This window comes from Microcaecilia unicolor, chromosome 4 (assembly GCF_901765095.1).
Source record: "Microcaecilia unicolor chromosome 4, aMicUni1.1, whole genome shotgun sequence".
Taxonomy (NCBI): domain Eukaryota; kingdom Metazoa; phylum Chordata; class Amphibia; order Gymnophiona; family Siphonopidae; genus Microcaecilia; species Microcaecilia unicolor.
The window spans coordinates 360,318,019-360,335,865 of NC_044034.1; the positions used below are offsets into that span (position 1 = coordinate 360,318,019).

Genomic DNA, 17,847 nt, shown 5'->3' on the forward strand with positions numbered 1-17,847 from the left:
CCACATTGAGCCTGCAAAAAGGTGGGAAAATGTGGGATACAAATGCAACAAATGCAAGTCACCTTAAGCGAAAGGTTTCACCGTACCTAATTATAAGACAAGTCTGTTTTCCAGGGCTGTCGATAGACAGCGTGTGATATTATTTTAGTCCAGGGCGATTTCTTATGTACACTTCAGAACTGTAAACCAGATTGCACTCACATTTGGTGAAACATTTTCTACTTTGCAAGCAACTACTGAAAGGGCCTCTGAGCCCCAGTAAACAAATCTCTGTCTGGCATCCGTTCCCCACTTTTAGACCAAGAATAAATAGTAAACTCATCCAAAGAATTATAAATACTCGGACAAGCTCGTCAAACATTATAATTGATATTCCTTAAAGAATTACTCTTTAGCCCTGTCAATAATGATTCGAATAAATACCCTGAGCCTTTATTTTCCCCCTTGTTGATAATAAGCAATCTCTTTTTTTCAGCAAGATATGTTTTCCTTTATATATGTCTAACGCAAACATAGCACGTTTCTTTCTCCAGGATGTCCGTCCCCTGCGGGTGAAAGTATCTTTCTCCCTATACACAGCCTTCATGACATATTTGCTTGCCGTTGATAAGGCTGAAGCTAGCCACAGATTGGTTGGTGCTTTTCAGGGAGGTCATGCGGGTGGTACTTCTTCCCGTGCTTTGAGATCTCATCAGGAGTTGCGTCCTGCAGCAGCACAGCTGGTTGTTAAACTGTTTCCTGAAGCTCTTGCTGAGCAGGTAGAGAGCGAAGGGGTTGACACAAGAATTGGCAAAAGCCAGGATCCGAGCGCAGATGCTGGTGATGAAGTGCAACACTGAGGTGTCCACCTCCGAGTAATGGTACGACCGGTACAGGTAGATGACGTGGTTGGGAAGCCAGCAGAAAGCGAAGAGGCCCACAAACACCAGCACGGTCTTGGCAAGCCGCTTCCGAGATTCGATCTGAGGAAGGAAAGGGTGAAAAATAAGTCAGCTTTTCAGGTCTGGTTTCCTCAAACCATTTAGTGAAGGAGGGCTATCGTGGATTTTATCTGTGAACTATTGCTATAACTGAAAGCTGATCTCTTTCACACAAGTCTGTGATTTTGATATCACTTCTTTTATTAAAAATTTAAAAAAAAAAACCAAAACAGTGCTTAATTTTCAGTAGACCAGTGTATAGGTAGATTTGGGACTTCCTATTTTCCGAACTAGCCCAACGGCTGCAGAGATGGTTTTTGGTGTAGAGCCAAAGACACTGGTTCCCTCCTGGCATAAAGAGGATAATTCTATAACTGTACAGTACACCTATATATATAAACACTCAGAAGACATCTGATCAGTGGCGTACCAAGGGGGGGGGGGGGGGGGGGGGACGGTGGGGGTGGTCCGCCCCGGGTGCACAGTAGGTGGAGTTTGCCACCACATTGAGTGATCCAAAACATTCACAGACACTATTGAATACAATAGCAAACTTGTGAGGTTTATATTGTTTTGTTAAACCGCCTTGGTTTTGCATTCTTTCTGTTAGAAGGGGAGTTGAGGGGGGTTGGGGAGTTTTTGAGGTAAGTGTTGTGGGTATACCAATATGGAGGCTGTGCGGGGGAGACAGCTTCAATTTTTTGACCTCATGCCGTCTCCTGTCTTATTAAAGCTCCTTGGGTGTGGCTGGGTATATATGTGTCTATACTCTTAGGTACGATCACCTACACCCAGGGCTACCGAGAGAGTGGGCTGGGCTGCTCCCCCTCTCCACTCGCCATCCTCCATCCGCCACCAGGCCGGGCCCCCTGCATTGAAATCACAGCGCCTCTCACCTCCGTGTGAAAGCGTTGCAGGCAGCAGGGCAGCAGATCACTTCCCTTCGGGCCTCCTTCCCTCCCTGTGTCCCGCCCTCATGGAAATTACTTCAGATGAGGGCGGGACACAGGGAGGGAAAGAGGCCCGAAGGGAGGCGATCTGTTGCCCTGCTGCCTGCAACGCTTTCACACGGAGGTGAGAGGCGCTGTGATTTCAATGCAGGGGGCTCGGCCCGGTGGCAGACGGTCAACGACAGCGGGCGGGTGGGACTGCGGCACTAGGCCCCCCCTTGGAGGCCCCTGGGATTTTTGTCCCCCCTGCCCCCCCCCCTCGGCGGCCCTGCCTACACCAGCCATAGGGCTGACGTAAGTAATAGACATATAACTTTAGTATACTATAAGTTATCCCCCAGATTCTATATATGGCACCCACAATTGGGTGCTGGAATTTGGGCGTCAATTCAAGATGTGCACCCAACTAAATGCTCACAATTCAATTAATGCCAATAATTAGATGCTCATTGACACTAATTTGGAACTGGGCGCACATCTTGCTATGAACTATTCTATAACAACGTGTACCCAAATACTAGAGCATTTGACCCAAAAGGGGCATGGCCATGGAAGGAGCATGATTGGTTCAGAGGCATTCCTAAAATTTCCACACAATTATAGAATACCAGGGATTACACCTTAACCGGGCACCAAGAATTACACCTGGTTTAGTCAGGCGTATGTCCTGGTGCCCAACTTTGGGCGCTGAAATTGGTACGCTATCAGGCTTTTTTTCGAAAGAGAAGGACGCCCATCTTCCGACACAAATCGGGAGATGGGCGTCCTTCTCTCAGGGTCGCCCAAATCAGCATAATCGAAAGCCGATTTTGGGCGCCCTCAACTGCTTTCCGTCACGGGGACGACCAAAGTTCAGGGGGGCGTGTCGGAAGTGTAGCGAAGGCGGGACTGGGGCATGCTTAATACATGGGCGTCCTCGACCGATAATGGAAAAAAGAAGGGCGTCCTTAACGAGCACTTGGGCGACTTTACTTGGTCCATTTTTTGTTACGACCAAGCCTCAAAAAAGGTGCCCGAACTGACCAGATGACCACCGGACAGAATTGGGGATGACCTCCCCTTATTCCCCCAGTGGTTACTAACCCCCTCCCACCCTCAAAAAAAATTTAAAAAATATTTTTTCCAGCCTCTATGCCAGCCTCAAATATCATACCCAGCTCCATCACAGCAGTATGCAGGTCCCTGGAGCAGTTTCAGTGGGTGCAGTGCACTTCAGGCAGGTGGACCCAGGCCCATCCCCCCCCCCCCCCCACCAGTTACACTTGTGGTGGTAAATGTTGAGCCCTCCAAAACCCACCACAAACCCACTGTACCCACATCTAGGTGCCCCCCTTCATCCCTAAGGGCTATGGTAGTGGTGTACAGTTCTGGGGAGTGGGTTTTGGGGGGGCTCAGCGCACACAGTAAGGGAGCTATGCACCTGGGAGCTTTTTCTGGAGTCCACTGCAGTGCCCCCTAGGGTGCCCGGCTGGTGTCCTGGCATGTGAGGGGGACCAGTGCACTACGAATGCTGGCTCCTCCCATGGCCAAATGGCTTGGATTTGGTAGTTTCTGAAATGGGCGTCCTTGATTTCCATTATCGCCGAAAATCGCACCAAATGCGCGTCTGTTTGGAGTTACCGCCCAGCTACAATGTGGCCCAGGCAGTAATTTCATTTTTTACGCGCGTCCGCTATGCGTGCCAGAAAGTATATTTTATTTTCTGGCACGCGACGAAAATCAGGTGGTAACTCCGACTTGACGCATGTAGACAGTTACCGCGAGAGACCTTACCACTAAGTCAACGGCTGGCGGTAAGGTCTCAGACCCAAAATGGACGCGTGCCAATTTTTATTTTGCCTCGCGTCCATTTTCGGCAAAAATTTCAAAAGGCCTTTTTTTTTTACAGGCGCACTGATAAAAATGGATCTTTTTCAGCGCACCTTAGTAAAAGGACCCCTCAGTATCCTAGCAATGGTATCATCTCTATTGAACTATGCTGTATTTCTTTCAGCAAATTTAGTTTGGGCAGGACGCCAGGGTTACCCCTTTGCACCGTTAATAATAAGAACGTGTTTTCGGAAGGAACACTCGTTAATCAATGCAGTTTCATCTTCATCTCGTCAACAGCTTTTTAGCGTCCTCGTGCAAGCAACTTCCAAAGAGAAGCTGGCTGCTTACCTGTCTTCTAACGTGTACGTTTCCTTCCACTGGTATGTTGTAAGCGCTGCGCATCAGGTTTTTTGCAATAAAATAGTAGTAAATAGAAATGATTGACAGGGGGATGACGTAGAAGATGAGGAACGAAGTCATGGAGTGGATTTTGGGGTGCAGTCCGGAGTGTGGGTAAGGTGCGCAGGTGATGAAGGTTTTGTTGGTACCCTTCTCGTAGAATTGGTGCAGGTCAGAAAACATGGCTTCCGGAATCGCCAGTAGCATGGAGAACAGCCAGATCAGAACAGCCTTGATGCAAATCTTTGTCAGGGCGTTGTTGGCTTGGATATCCATGGGACGTACGATGGCTTTGTACCTACAAGCAGGGAAAACAAAACGTTAGACAAAAACCACACAGACGCATGACGAAGATAGCACAGATAAAACAAATCAGTGCACAAGTAAGCCGTGGAATTTACTTCTTGGAAGTTATGGTCAAGGCATTTTGCATAGCAGGGTTGAAGGGGGTTTGGATAAGTATTTGGAGAAAAAGACATTAAGGACCAAATTCTATAAATAGCACCTAAAAAAAATCACTGCTGAAAAAAATGCGCTCAGGGTAAAGTTAGGTGTGGTTTATAGAACATGCCGGCGTGCCTGTCCCAATGACTAAAATTTAGGTGTGACCATTTATGTCAATGAAAACTTGGTGTAAATCAGGGGCGTAGCCAGACTTTGGCGGGAGGGGGGTCCAGAGCACGAGGTGAGGGGGAACATTTTAGCCCCCCTCGGCGCCGATGACCCCCTCCCCGCCATTGCCAACCCTCCCCTGCCGCCACCACCACCACCAACTTTGACCCCCCCTGCCGACGACCCTCTCGACCCCCCTCCCGCCACCAACCCTCCCCCGCCACCGCCGTTGCCTACCTTTGCTGTAGGGGGCCCCAACCCCCGCCAGCCGAGGTCCTCTTCTTCCGGCGCAAGGCTTCGTTCGGTTTCTGAGTGACGTCAGACTCACAGAAACAGAACGAAGCCTTGCAGATCAGCCAGCGGCTGAGTTGCTGGCTGATCTGCAAGGCTTCGTTCTCTTTCTGTGAGTCTGACGTACGAAGCCTTGGAGATCAGCCAGCGGCCGTGTTGCTGGCTGATCTGCAAGGCTTCCTTCTGTTTCTGAGTCTGACATCCTGCACTTACAACGTGCAGGACGTCAGAGTCACAGAAACAGAACGAAGCCTTGCGCCGGAAGAAGAAGACCTCGACTGGCGGCGGTTGGGGTCCCCCGCCAGCAAAGGTAGGCGACGGGGGGTTGGCGGCGGGAGGGGGGGTCGAGAGGGTCTTCGGCAGGGGGGTCCTGGGCCAAATGTACGGGGGCCCAGGCCCCCATGGCCCCACGTAGCCACACCACTGGTGTAAGTGCATGTGTCTAACTTAGGCACAGATCGGACGTATTCCATTCCAGTGCATGTAGTTTTTAGGAATGCCCATGATCCGTCCATGCCCCTTCTGTGGCTGAGCACCTTGCAACCCCCTCCCCCCCCCCCCCCCCCCCCCCCCCACTTAGCTACGCCTCTGGTAAAAGGTGACTCTGACATCTTTTTATTCTGAATTGCATTAAAAGATGGGAACATACCATGTTCAAGATATGCACGATTGTTCATAAAATCATCCATGGAAACGCCCCGACATACATGTTAGACCTAGTGGACCTTCCACCCAGAAATGCTAAACGATCTTCCCACACCTTTCGCAACCCACACTTCCCCAGCTGTAAAGGGGTCAAATACAAACTAACACACGCGTCCAACGTTTCCTACATGAGTACGAAGATGTGGAACGCACTACCAACTCACCTGAAAACGATCCACGAATTAAACAGTTTCCGCAAAGCTTTGAAAACCTCTCTCTTTAACAAAGCCTACCACGAGAACCCTTAACTACTTGAACACAACCTTTACACTCCTTTACTCAGAACATAGGAGCCAACTTTTCAAAATTATTGGGGGTGCTAAGCCCAATGGAAATAATCCCTCCCTGGACACATACAAGGGATTTTTCCAATATTGGGGGTGCTCAAGCACCCACAGCACCCACAGAGTCGGCTCCAATGACTCAGAATGTCTCACTGTACAGCTGCATAACCAGATCCTCTTGTCTTCTTTTAGCTCTCTGCTACAACAATTGTATTTCTTTCCTGTTATGGCGCTGCCATAACAGACCTTTGAATTGAGCCTGCAAATAGGTGGGAAAATGTGGAATACAAGTACAATAAATATATATATAAATATAAAATCAGCAATTGAGAGGCTCCAGACCTGGACGTTTTTCTAAGCACAGGAAATACCGCTAACCGTGATAAACTTTCTGGAGCTAAACCATTCAAAATTTTTAAACACAAAGCAGGCTAATTTAAACATTACACGTGCTATGATTGGAAGCCAGTGGACAGAAATTGACAAATGGGAAACAGCCGCGTTTTGCAAAAGCTGAACTTCTCCATGATAACTTACATAAGTACATAAGTAGTGCCATACTGGGAAAGACCAAAGGTCCATCTAGCCCAGCATCCTGTCACCGACAGTGGCCAATCCAGGTCAAGGGCACCTGGCACGCTCCCCAAACGTAAAAACATTCCAGACAAGTTATACCTAAAAATGCGGAATTTTTCCAAGTCCATTTAATAGCGGTCTATGGACTTGTCCTTTAGGAATCTATCTAACCCCTTTTTAAACTCCGTCAAGCTAACCGCCCGTACCACGTTCTCCGGCAACGAATTCCAGAGTCTAATTACACGTTGGGTGAAGAAAAATTTTCTCCGATTCGTTTTAAATTTACCACACTGTAGCTTCAACTCATGCCCTCTAGTCCTAGTATTTTTGGATAGCGTGAACAGTCGCTTCACATCCACCCGATCCATTCCACTCATTATTTTATACACTTCTATCATATCTCCCCTCAGCTGTCTCTTCTCCAAGCTGAAAAGCCCTAGCCTTCTCAGCCTCTCTTCATAGGAAAGTCGTCCCATCCCCACTATCATTTTCGTCGCCCTTCATAAGTACATAAGTACATAAGTAGTGCCATACTGGGAAAGACCAAAGGTCCATCTAGCCCAGCATCCTGTCACCGACAGTGGCCAATCCAGGTCAAGGGCACCTGGCACGCTCCCCAAACGTAAAAACATTCCAGACAAGTTATACCTAAAAATGCGGAATTTTTCCAAGTCCATTTAATAGCGGTCTATGGACTTGTCCTTTAGGAATCTATCTAACCCCTTTTTAAACTCCGTCAAGCTAACCGCCCGTACCACGTTCTCCGGCAACGAATTCCAGAGTCTAATTACACGTTGGGTGAAGAAAGATTTTCTCCGATTCGTTTTAAATTTACCACACTGTAGCTTCAACTCATGCCCTCTAGTCCTAGTATTTTTGGATAGCGTGAACAGTCGCTTCACATCCACCCGATCCATTCCACTCATTATTTTATACACTTCTATCATATCTCCCCTCAGCCGTCTCTTCTCCAAGCTGAAAAGCCCTAGCCTTCTCAGCCTCTCTTAATAGGAAAGTCGTCCCATCCCCACTATCATTTTCGTCGCCCTTCGCTGTACCTTTTCCAATTCTACTATATCTTTTTTGAGATACGGAATGTTCTGGAATGTTGCTACTATTTGAGATTCTACATGGAATGTTGCTATTCCACTAGCAACATTCCATGTATAAGCCTGCTCTTGCAGATCAGCAACACGGCCGCACAGGCTTCTGTTTCTGTGAGTCTGACGTCCTGCACGTACGTGCAGGACGTCAGACTCACAGAAACAGAAGCCTGCGCGGCCACGTTGCTGATCTGCAAGGACAGGCTTCTACTACTACTACTACTACTAATAGCATTTATATAGCGCTACCAGCCGCACGCAGCGCTGAACACTTGACATAGAGAGACAGTCCCTGCTCAAAGAGCTTACAATCTAGGTAAAACAGACAGACAAGACATTACGGGCAAGGGAATTAAAGGGTAAAGAGGAACAGGGGAGGAGGATGGCAAATGAGTAGCGGTTAGGAGCCAAAGGCAGTAGTGAAAAGGTGAGCTTTCAGCATAGATTTTAAAAACAGGTAAAGATGGAATGTTGCTAGTGGAGGAGTAGCCTAGTGGTTAGTGCAGTGGAACATGGGATGTTGTTAGTATTTAGTACATAAGTACATAAGTACATAAGTAGTGCCATACTGGGAAAGACCAAAGGTCCATCTAGCCCAGCATCCTGTCACCGACAGTGGCCAATCCAGGTCAAGGGCACCTGGCACGCTCCCCAAACGTAAAAACATTCCAGACAAGTTATACCTAAAAATGCGGAATTTTTCCAAGTCCATTTAATAGCGGTCTATGGACTTGTCCTTTAGGAATCTATCTAACCCCTTTTTAAACTCCGTCAAGCTAACCGCCCGTATCACGTTCTCCGGCAACGAATTCCAGAGTCTAATTACACGTTGGGTGAAGAAAGATTTTCTCCGATTCGTTTTAAATTTACCACACTGTAGCTTCAACTCATGCCCTCTAGTCCTAGTATTTTTGGATAGCGTGAACAGTCGCTTCACATCCACCCGATCCATTCCACTCATTATTTTATACACTTCTATCATATCTCCCCTCAGCCGTCTCTTCTCCAAGCTGAAAAGCCCTAGCCTTCTCAGCCTCTCTTCGTAGGAAAGTCGTCCCATCCCCACTATCATTTTCGTCGCCCTTCGCTGTACCTTTTCCAATTCTACTATATCTTTTTTGAGATACGGAATGTTCTGGAATGTTGCTACTATTTGAGATTCTACATGGAATGTTGCTATTCCACTAGCAACATTCCATGTATAAGCCTGCTCTTGCAGATCAGCAACACGGCCGCACAGGCTTCTGTTTCTGTGAGTCTGACGTCCTGCACGTACGTGCAGGACGTCAGACTCACAGAAACAGAAGCCTGCGCGGCCACGTTGCTGATCTGCAAGGACAGGCTTCTACTACTACTACTACTACTAATAGCATTTATATAGCGCTACCAGCCGCACGCAGCGCTGAACACTTGACATAGAGAGACAGTCCCTGCTCAAAGAGCTTACAATCTAGGTAAAACAGACAGACAAGACATTACGGGCAAGGGAATTAAAGGGTAAAGAGGAACAGGGGAGGAGGATGGCAAATGAGTAGCGGTTAGGAGCCAAAGGCAGTAGTGAAAAGGTGAGCTTTCAGCATAGATTTTAAAAACAGGTAAAGATGGAATGTTGCTAGTGGAGGAGTAGCCTAGTGGTTAGTGCAGTGGAACATGGGATGTTGTTAGTATTTAGTACATAAGTACATAAGTACATAAGTAGTGCCATACTGGGAAAGACCAAAGGTCCATCTAGCCCAGCATCCTGTCACCGACAGTGGCCAATCCAGGTCAAGGGCACCTGGCACGCTCCCCAAACGTAAAAACATTCCAGACAAGTTATACCTAAAAATGCGGAATTTTTCCAAGTCCATTTAATAGCGGTCTATGGACTTGTCCTTTAGGAATCTATCTAACCCCTTTTTAAACTCCGTCAAGCTAACCGCCCGTACCACGTTCTCCGGCAACGAATTCCAGAGTCTAATTACACGTTGGGTGAAGAAAGATTTTCTCCGATTCGTTTTAAATTTACCACACTGTAGCTTCAACTCATGCCCTCTAGTCCTAGTATTTTTGGATAGCGTGAACAGTCGCTTCACATCCACCCGATCCATTCCACTCATTATTTTATACACTTCTATCATATCTCCCCTCAGCCGTCTCTTCTCCAAGCTGAAAAGCCCTAGCCTTCTCAGCCTCTCTTCATAGGAAAGTCGTCCCATCCCCACTATCATTTTCGTCGCCCTTCGCTGTACCTTTTCCAATTCTACTATATCTTTTTTGAGATACGGAGACCAGATAATAAGTCTGCCAATGAACATATCAGTTAAACTTATCCAGACATCTCTCCTTTTTTTTCCCATTTATATTTACTCATTTCAAATTATTTCACAAGTAGAGAATAACAAAACTTGATGCAGAGTTGGTTGTCAGAGGACTGGGTCATTCTGCCTCTCCAGTTCAGTGTTTAGTTTCAAAAAAAGTGCATGATTTGATGCTAAAATGACTAGTGAACTTTCTCAATGAATGAGTGGGTTTTGTTGGAGTTTTCCTATTAAAGCCAGAATTTGGATATGCATGGCGTTGAGCATGATAAGAGATTTTGAAGATCTATTGTGTTATGGAGATTCAATTTGATTTTCAGTACCACTGTTTGGTTGTGCAGTTCTGGGAAGTTGGAGTATTCCTATGATTGGGGTTATCTGTACCAGTGGCGTAGCTACGTGGGGCCGGGGGGGGGGGCTGAGCCCCCGTAGATTTGGCCCTGAACCCCCCAGCAGACGACCCTCTCGACCCCCCCTCCCGCCGCCAACCCTCCCCCACCGTCACCGTGGGACTCTTTTTTTTTTACCCTACTGGCTGCAGAGTACTTTTGGTTCATCCCTATTATCTTGTTTTGCTGCTGAATCCATACATAGGGGTGTCTTACCTTTTTGATCTGTACAGATCAGGGGTGTAGCCAGACTTCAGCGGGAGCCCGAGGTGAGGGGGCACATTTTAGCCCCCTCTCCCACCACCACCGACCCCCCCCAGCCATTATCGACTCCCCACCATTACCGACCCCCCCCCCGCCGCTGCCGCCAACTTTGACGACCCCTGCCGACGACCCTCTTGACCCCCCTCCCGCCGCCAACCCCGCCCGCCATTGCTGACCCCCCCGCCACTGCTGCCAACTTTGACAACCCCTGCCGACGACCCTCTCGACCCCCCCCTCCCGCCGCCAACCCTCACCCGCCGTGGGCTACCTTTGCTGGCGGGGGACCCCCAATCCCCGCCAGCCGAGGAGGTCAGAAACAGAACGAAGCCTTTGCAGAAAGAAGAAGACCTCCTCTATTGAGTAAATAGAAATAGATGTCCGCAAAATCTTAGTATCTTGTTCCAAAAATCTCTTATATATGGGCACTTCCAAAGCATATGCAGCAATGCAATGCTTTGCCGGAGAATGTGGATAAGGCGGTTAGCTTAGCAGAGTTTAAGAAAGGTTTGCATGGCTTCCTGAAGGAAAAGGCCATAGAATGTTATTAAATGGACGTAGGGAAAAATCCACTATTCCTGGGACAAGCAGTACAAAATGCTTTGCTCCGTGGATCTTGTCGGGTGATTGTGACCTGAATTGGCCACTGTCGGAGACAGGGTGCTGGGCTAGATGGACCTTTGACGACCCTCTCGACCCCCCCACCTCCCGCCGCCAACCCTCCCCCACCGTGGGCTACCTTTGCTGGCGGGGGACCCCCAATCCCCGCCAGCCAAGGAGGTCCTCTTCTTCCTGCAAAGGCTTTGTTCTGTTTCTGACCTCTACTCAAGAGAACTTCACATGACACCTAAGACTATCATTTTGGGAATGGTGGGGGGTGGGAACTCACTCCGGAGGGCAGAACATTCACTGATATATAAAGCTCTTATTGTAGGGAAGCAGTGTATACTGCAATAGAGTGGAGGAGTGGCCTAGTTTTAGGGTGGTGGACTTTGGTCCTGGGGAACTGAGGAACTGAGTTTGATTCCCGGCACAGGCAGCTCCTTGTGACTCTGGGCAAGTCACTTAACCCTCCATTGCCCCATGTAAGCCGCATTGAGCCTGCCATGAGTGGGAAAACGCAGGGTACAAATGTAACAAAAATAAAATAGATACTATTGGAGATTCTACTTGGAATGTTGCTATTCCACTAGCAACATTCCATGTAGAAGGCTGCGCAGGCTTCTGTTTCTGTGAGTCTGATGTCCTGCACGTACGTGCAGGACGTCAGACTCACAGAAGCAGAAGCCTGCGCGGCCACATTGGTGATCTGCAAGGGCCGACTTCTACATGGAATGTTGCTATTGGCAACATTCCATGTAGAATCTGAAATAGTAGCAACAGTGGAGGAGTGGCCTAGTGGTTAGGGTGGTGGACTTTGGTCCTGAGGGACTGAGTTCGATTCCCACTTCAGGCACAGGCAGCTCCTTGTGACTCTGGGCAAGTCACTTAACCCTCCATTGCCCCATGTAAGCCGCATTGGGCCTGCCATGAGTGGAAAAAAGTGCGGGGTACAAATGTAACAAAATATATATATATATATATATTGGACACAGGAAATCTCACCTTCCTTTTGGCACTGGAGAAACTCGTTTCACTCTTTACTGGTGCTTGAAGCTCACAATGCATGTCTTACAGTTAAACGTAAGAAGAAATTTTGGGCAATCTGGGAGCCCTATGTTCAATCTTTGTCGGAACGGGCGCATAGCCTGATTCTAAATTCTATTCCACTTTAAGAATAATTGAAGCAGAGAAATAAGACCCTCGCTCTGGGATGAGAGTGGGGTGGGGGGGGGGGGGAGAGAGATAGGAACCATAAGAGTACAGGTTCCCTCCAGTGTCAGTGTTTGCATGAGGTTAAGGTGGGTAGGGGCTGTTGGGGGGGGGGTGGATAGGGAAGGAGGGAGGAGCAGAGAGGAGGAAGGAGTTTGATATTCAGGAAGAGAGGGATGATGCTGCCAGTGGTGGATTTGGGTCATTTGGGGGAGGAGGGGGGGGGGGGAATTTGATGGGGATAGGGAGCATACGTATGGACAAGGATGGAAGATTTAGGATTAATCGCCACGGAGTTATGTAAAGCCTAAGGCTTTGGTTTGAGATGTATCCAATATAATATAATTTGTAAAGAGTAGCTAATGTTCAATTTAGAGCTTGGTGTTATTAGCTTATAAAGGTACTAATTTTCGGAGTGACATTTACTCAATTGGTTAGTTTATAAGTGTGAATCAGTTAATGCTGAGGGAAACCAGCTTATAGCTCATCTTACAAATAACATAGTAACATAGAAGAAACATAGTAGATGATGGCAGAGAAAGACCTGCACGGTCCATCCAGTGCCCAAGATAAACTCATATGTGCTACTTTTTGTGTGTACCTTACCTTGATTTGTACCTGTGCTCTTCAGGGCACAGACCGTATAAGTCTGCCCAGCACTAGCCCCACCTCCCAACCACTAGCCCCGCCTCCCACCACCGACTCTGCCACCCAATCTCCGCTAAGCTTCTGTTATGTTGCTTGTTATTAATTTAAACCTGTTGATACTGCTGTAAGCAGAATGCGATATTGCACTTAATCTTGATGCCGAATACCAGTTGCAGCTGGTGGTTTATAATACGGATATAGAGCAATCTTTGTTGTGACTGTCCATATGTTGGGGCACTGTTTGCATTTATTTATTTTTGTTACATTTGTACCCTGCGCTTTCCCACTCATGGCAGGCTCAATGCGGTAGGCAATGGAGGGTTAAGTGACTTGCCCAGAGTCACAAGGAGCTACCTGTGCCGGGAATCAAACTCAGTTCCTCAGGACCAAAGTCCACCACCCTAACCACTAGGCCAGTCCTCCACTCCATGGTATGGTCCTGGGTCCGCCTGCCTGAAGTGCACTGCACCCACTAAAACTGCTCCAGGGACCTGCATAGTGCTGTGACGGAGCTGGGTATGACATTTGAAGCTGGCAAAAAAATGTTTTTAAATTTTTGTTTTTGGGTGGGAGGGGGTTGGTGACCACTGGGGGAGTAAGGGGAGGTGATCCCCGATTCCCTCCGGTGGTCATCTGGTCAGTTTGGGCACCTTTTCAAGGCTTGGTCGTGAACAAAAAAGGACCAAGTAAAGTCAGCCAAATGCTCGTCAGAGCCGGCCTTCTTTTTTCCATTATCGCCCGAAGCCGGCCATCTCTTAACCACGCCCCGTCCCGCCTTCGGTACACTGCCGACACGCCCCCTTGAACTTTGGCCGGCCCTGCGACGGAAAGCAGTTGAAGCCGGCCAAAATCGGCTTTCGATTATACCGATTTGGCCGGGCTTAGGAGAAGGCCGGCCATCTCCCGATTTGTGTCGGAAGATGGCCGCCCTTCTCGTTCGATAATAAGCAGGATAGCTGGATAGGCATGGATATCTAGCACCTAACCAGCCACATAAATAGCAGGCCTATCTTTGACCGCTAAAAAGTTAAACAGGTAGCACTCAATATCAGTTAACTTTTTAGCGACCATAATACATAAGTACATAAGTAATGCCATACTGGGAAAAGACCAAGGGTCCATCGAGCCCAGCATCCTGTCCACGACAGCGGCCAATCCAGGCCAAGGGCACCTGGCAAGCTTCCCAAACGTACAAACATTCTATACATGTTATTCCTGGAATTTTGGATTTTTCCAAGTCCGTTTAGTAGCGGTTTATGGACTTGTCCTTTAGGAAACCGTCCAACCCCTTTTTAAACTCTGCTAAGCTAACCGCCTTCACCACTTTCTCCGGCAACGAATTCCAGAGTTTAATTACACGTTGGGTGAAGAAAAATTTTCTCTGATTTGTTTTAAATTTACTACACTGTAGTTTCATCGCACGCCCCCTAGTCCTAGTATTTTTGGAAAGCGTGAACAGAAGCTTCACATCCACCTGTTCCACTCCACTCATTATTTTATCTACCTCTATCATGTCTCCCCTCAGCCGTCTCTTCTCCAAGCTGTATAGCCCTAGCCTCCTTAGTCTTTCTTCATAGGGAAGTGCCAGAAATGACCCAGCATTGAGTATCCGGGATCAGTGCCAACCATAGCACTTATGCGGGTTACCTCCCACAGGCCGAATGTTGGTCTCCATATTTCTAATATACTAAAGCGCTTATCTTTGTTACAATCTAATGAAGAAGCACAAAATAGGGATTATAATACAGTGTCAAATCCTATATATATGTCTAGAATTGCATGAGATGCAGTTAATTGAATATGTCAAGCAAGAAACGATTCCTAGGAGCTTAAGGATGTGAAAAGAGTCAAAGATATTTCCGACTAATAAGCAATGTTTGGACAGATGGGCAGCTATCCTGAGCAAATGCTCTCTTGATTTACTGTTGTTAATTATAGATACAGCTCAGGAAACATCTAAACACTTCAACGAGAAACAGATGAGATAGCGAATAAGATCAAACCCTTTATCAGTTCTGATCAGTCTGATCGATTGGTCTCTGAGCAGAATTCAATTATAATTGTCTATCAGAGCTCTCTGAATCAGAATAACATTAAGGAGCTGTATTGAGACCAAAGGAGTTATGAGCCGTGTCCAATTTACTCTTGGCTATGGGACACCTGTGGTACCAGCATTCCCTCAGGTACAAATAAGTACCTGTATACAATATGTAAGCCGCATTGAGCCTGCCATGAGTGGGAAAGCGTGGGGTACAAATGTAACAAAAAATAAAAAAATTAAATAAATTTAACAGGGTCATTTTTGGATATACAACTGAAGATACTTCCCGTGCTGAGGAGAGTGGGGAATTGAGGGCAAAATACACAAAGGTCCCTGGAAAGAACCACCAGGTATTTCCACCTCAGTAAAAATTACCGATTTGGAAATACAGGGCGATTCCTAAAGCAAGTCGCATGCAAATGAGCTGCTCGCAAAAGCAGCAAGCAGCTCGATAGGAGGAAAGCTAGCTGAGCTTGTACAGAACAGGCAATCGCTAAGCATGACTGCTCTGCACATGCTCAGAGCGGCGCTAGTATACGGCTTTCATACATGTATGCGGGGTGTGCTCAGGGGGGGGGTGCTTCCATGGCTGGAGCAGCGGCTGACAGGCAGACTGTCGTGTTGGGGCTCACATATTCCCTGCCTCCCCACCACTGGGAAAGAGGGCATGAGGAAAATGTGGCACCCGCCTCCAATCCCACACTTCACTGCCGCGGTCAGCGATCTCCCTGCTCCGGCGCGTCTTGTCTCTCCCCTGTGTCTTTCTTCTCCTGCAAATGGCAGAGGACCCTGGGGCAGCTGTGGAGTATGAAGAACTGTCAGGACCGACAGCTCTAGACCTCCCATTACGTTTTCCACAGTAACGGTAGAGGCTGCTTCTGTGCATCGCTCGGAAAATGACTATGCTTCGAATGCACATTTGAATAGTAATTAGCTCATTATAATAACTTTGCATACAATTTTCATTAGCTGCTACCGTGACAGGAAAAGAGCTCGGAGAACCCTTTTGAGCATATCTCGCTGAATTCCGTTCTTACTAAACCAGCTACAACCAGTGTAAAACCCACATTGCTAGCTTATTAAATTTTGTGCATCTGGCAGTGAGTTCATTAGAGAGGCCTATTTTTAAGCCCCAACAAAAGTCGTGCTCTGTAAGATCAAGAAACAGAGGGGGCCAGGAGAAGTGGCTGATCCCAGCAAGATCTTTTGGAGTGATTCAGACCAAACAAACGATCCACCAATCACAGGAATCCAGTGCAATTAACTTATCTCACACTTGTTTGACATCTTGGGATCTTGCCAGGTATTTGTGACCTGGATTGGCCACTGTTGGAAACAGGATGCTGGGCCTGATGGACCTTTGGTCTGTCCCAGTGTGGCAAAACTTATGTACTTACTAGTGGAACCATGCCCGTTTCCTCAACAATGAAACGGGCCCTAGGAAGGCTGTCATGTAAGCTTTTTTTTTTCTCACTCCCCTGCCCTCCCCTTCATGTCCAGCAATTCTTCCCTCCTCTCCATGTCCAGCGATTCTCATCTCTTCCCTGCCCTCCAATCCATGTCCCTGCGAGAGGAGGAGTAGCCTAGTGGTTAGTGCAGTGGACTTTGATCCTGGGGAACTGAGTTCGATTCCCATTGCAGCTCCTTGTGACTCTGGGCAAGTCACTTAACCCTCCATTGCCCCTAGTACAAAATAAGTACATGAATATATGTAAACCACTTTGAACGTAGTTGCAATAACCTCAGAAATGCAGTATATCAAGTCCCATTTCCCTTTCCCCCTTCCCTCTTCTCTACTGTCCTCCCATCTCATCCATGTCTATCAATTCTCCTCTGCCCTGCCCTCCCCTCCCTCCCCTCAATGTCCCGTGATTCTCTCCTCCCCTCGATTTGTACCTGAACGTTCTCTGGCTGGTTGGCGCTGGCTTCCGTTCCATTCATAACATCCCTCCTGACGTCAGCTCGCCTCCAGCGTTCTCTTCCCTCTCACTGTTCTGCCCTCTGACGTCATTACGTCTTGACGCGAGGGCGAGGGCGGGACAGTGAGGGGGAATGGAATGCTGGAGGTTGGCTGACGTCAGGAGATGTTACGAACCCAGGCAGCCAGACATGGAACGTTGGAGGTGCAAATTATTATATAGGATGTGCTTGGGATTCTGAATGGAATCTTGCTACTCTTATGGTTCTACATGGAATGTTGCTACACTTTGAAATTCTGCATGGAATTTTGTTATTCTTTAGAATTCTAGAATCTCGCTACTCTTTGGGGTTCTACATGGAATGTTGCTGCACTTTGAAATTCTGCATGGAATTTTGTTATTCTTTAGAATTCTAGAATCTCGCTACTCTTTGGGGTTCTACATGGAATGTTGCTACTCTTTGGGTTTCTGCCAGGTACTTGTGACCTGGATTGGCCACTGTTGGAAACAGGATGCTGGGCTTGATGGACCTTTGGTCTGTCCCAGTATGGCAATGCTTACGTACTTATGTATGTACTTTGCACAATCTACAGATGTATTTTCCCGATCAAGCCCTACTTTCATTTGTCTCCATATTTAGAATTTTAAAATGACTTCATATTTGGCACAAAACATTAAAAGGAAAATTATTCCCCAGGCGCTCAGAAATCATCTCTGACCCACAAACAAATCCTGCCGAGCGCCAGTTTCTGTCAGAAACACCTGCAGATTAGAGAAGCAATGGAGAGAGCAGGATATGAAAAGTCAGTACAAGGAGGTAGTTTA

At 47.5% G+C, this 17,847-nt stretch overlaps 1 protein-coding gene across 1 annotated transcript in view; it reads right to left on the minus strand.

Annotated features, from left to right (window-relative positions):
• Positions 1 to 504: 504 nt before the first annotated feature.
• The window catches only part of GRPR (gastrin releasing peptide receptor), a 65,321-nt gene continuing 47,978 nt past the window's right edge, over positions 505 to 17,847 (minus strand). The window contains exons 2-3 of the mRNA XM_030199698.1: positions 4,031 to 4,379; positions 505 to 962 (exon numbers count right to left, since the gene is read on the minus strand). Coding sequence (XP_030055558.1) covers positions 570 to 962; positions 4,031 to 4,379 — 742 coding nt within the window. The 3' untranslated portion in view covers positions 505 to 569. The remainder of the gene's footprint in view (positions 963 to 4,030; positions 4,380 to 17,847) is intronic.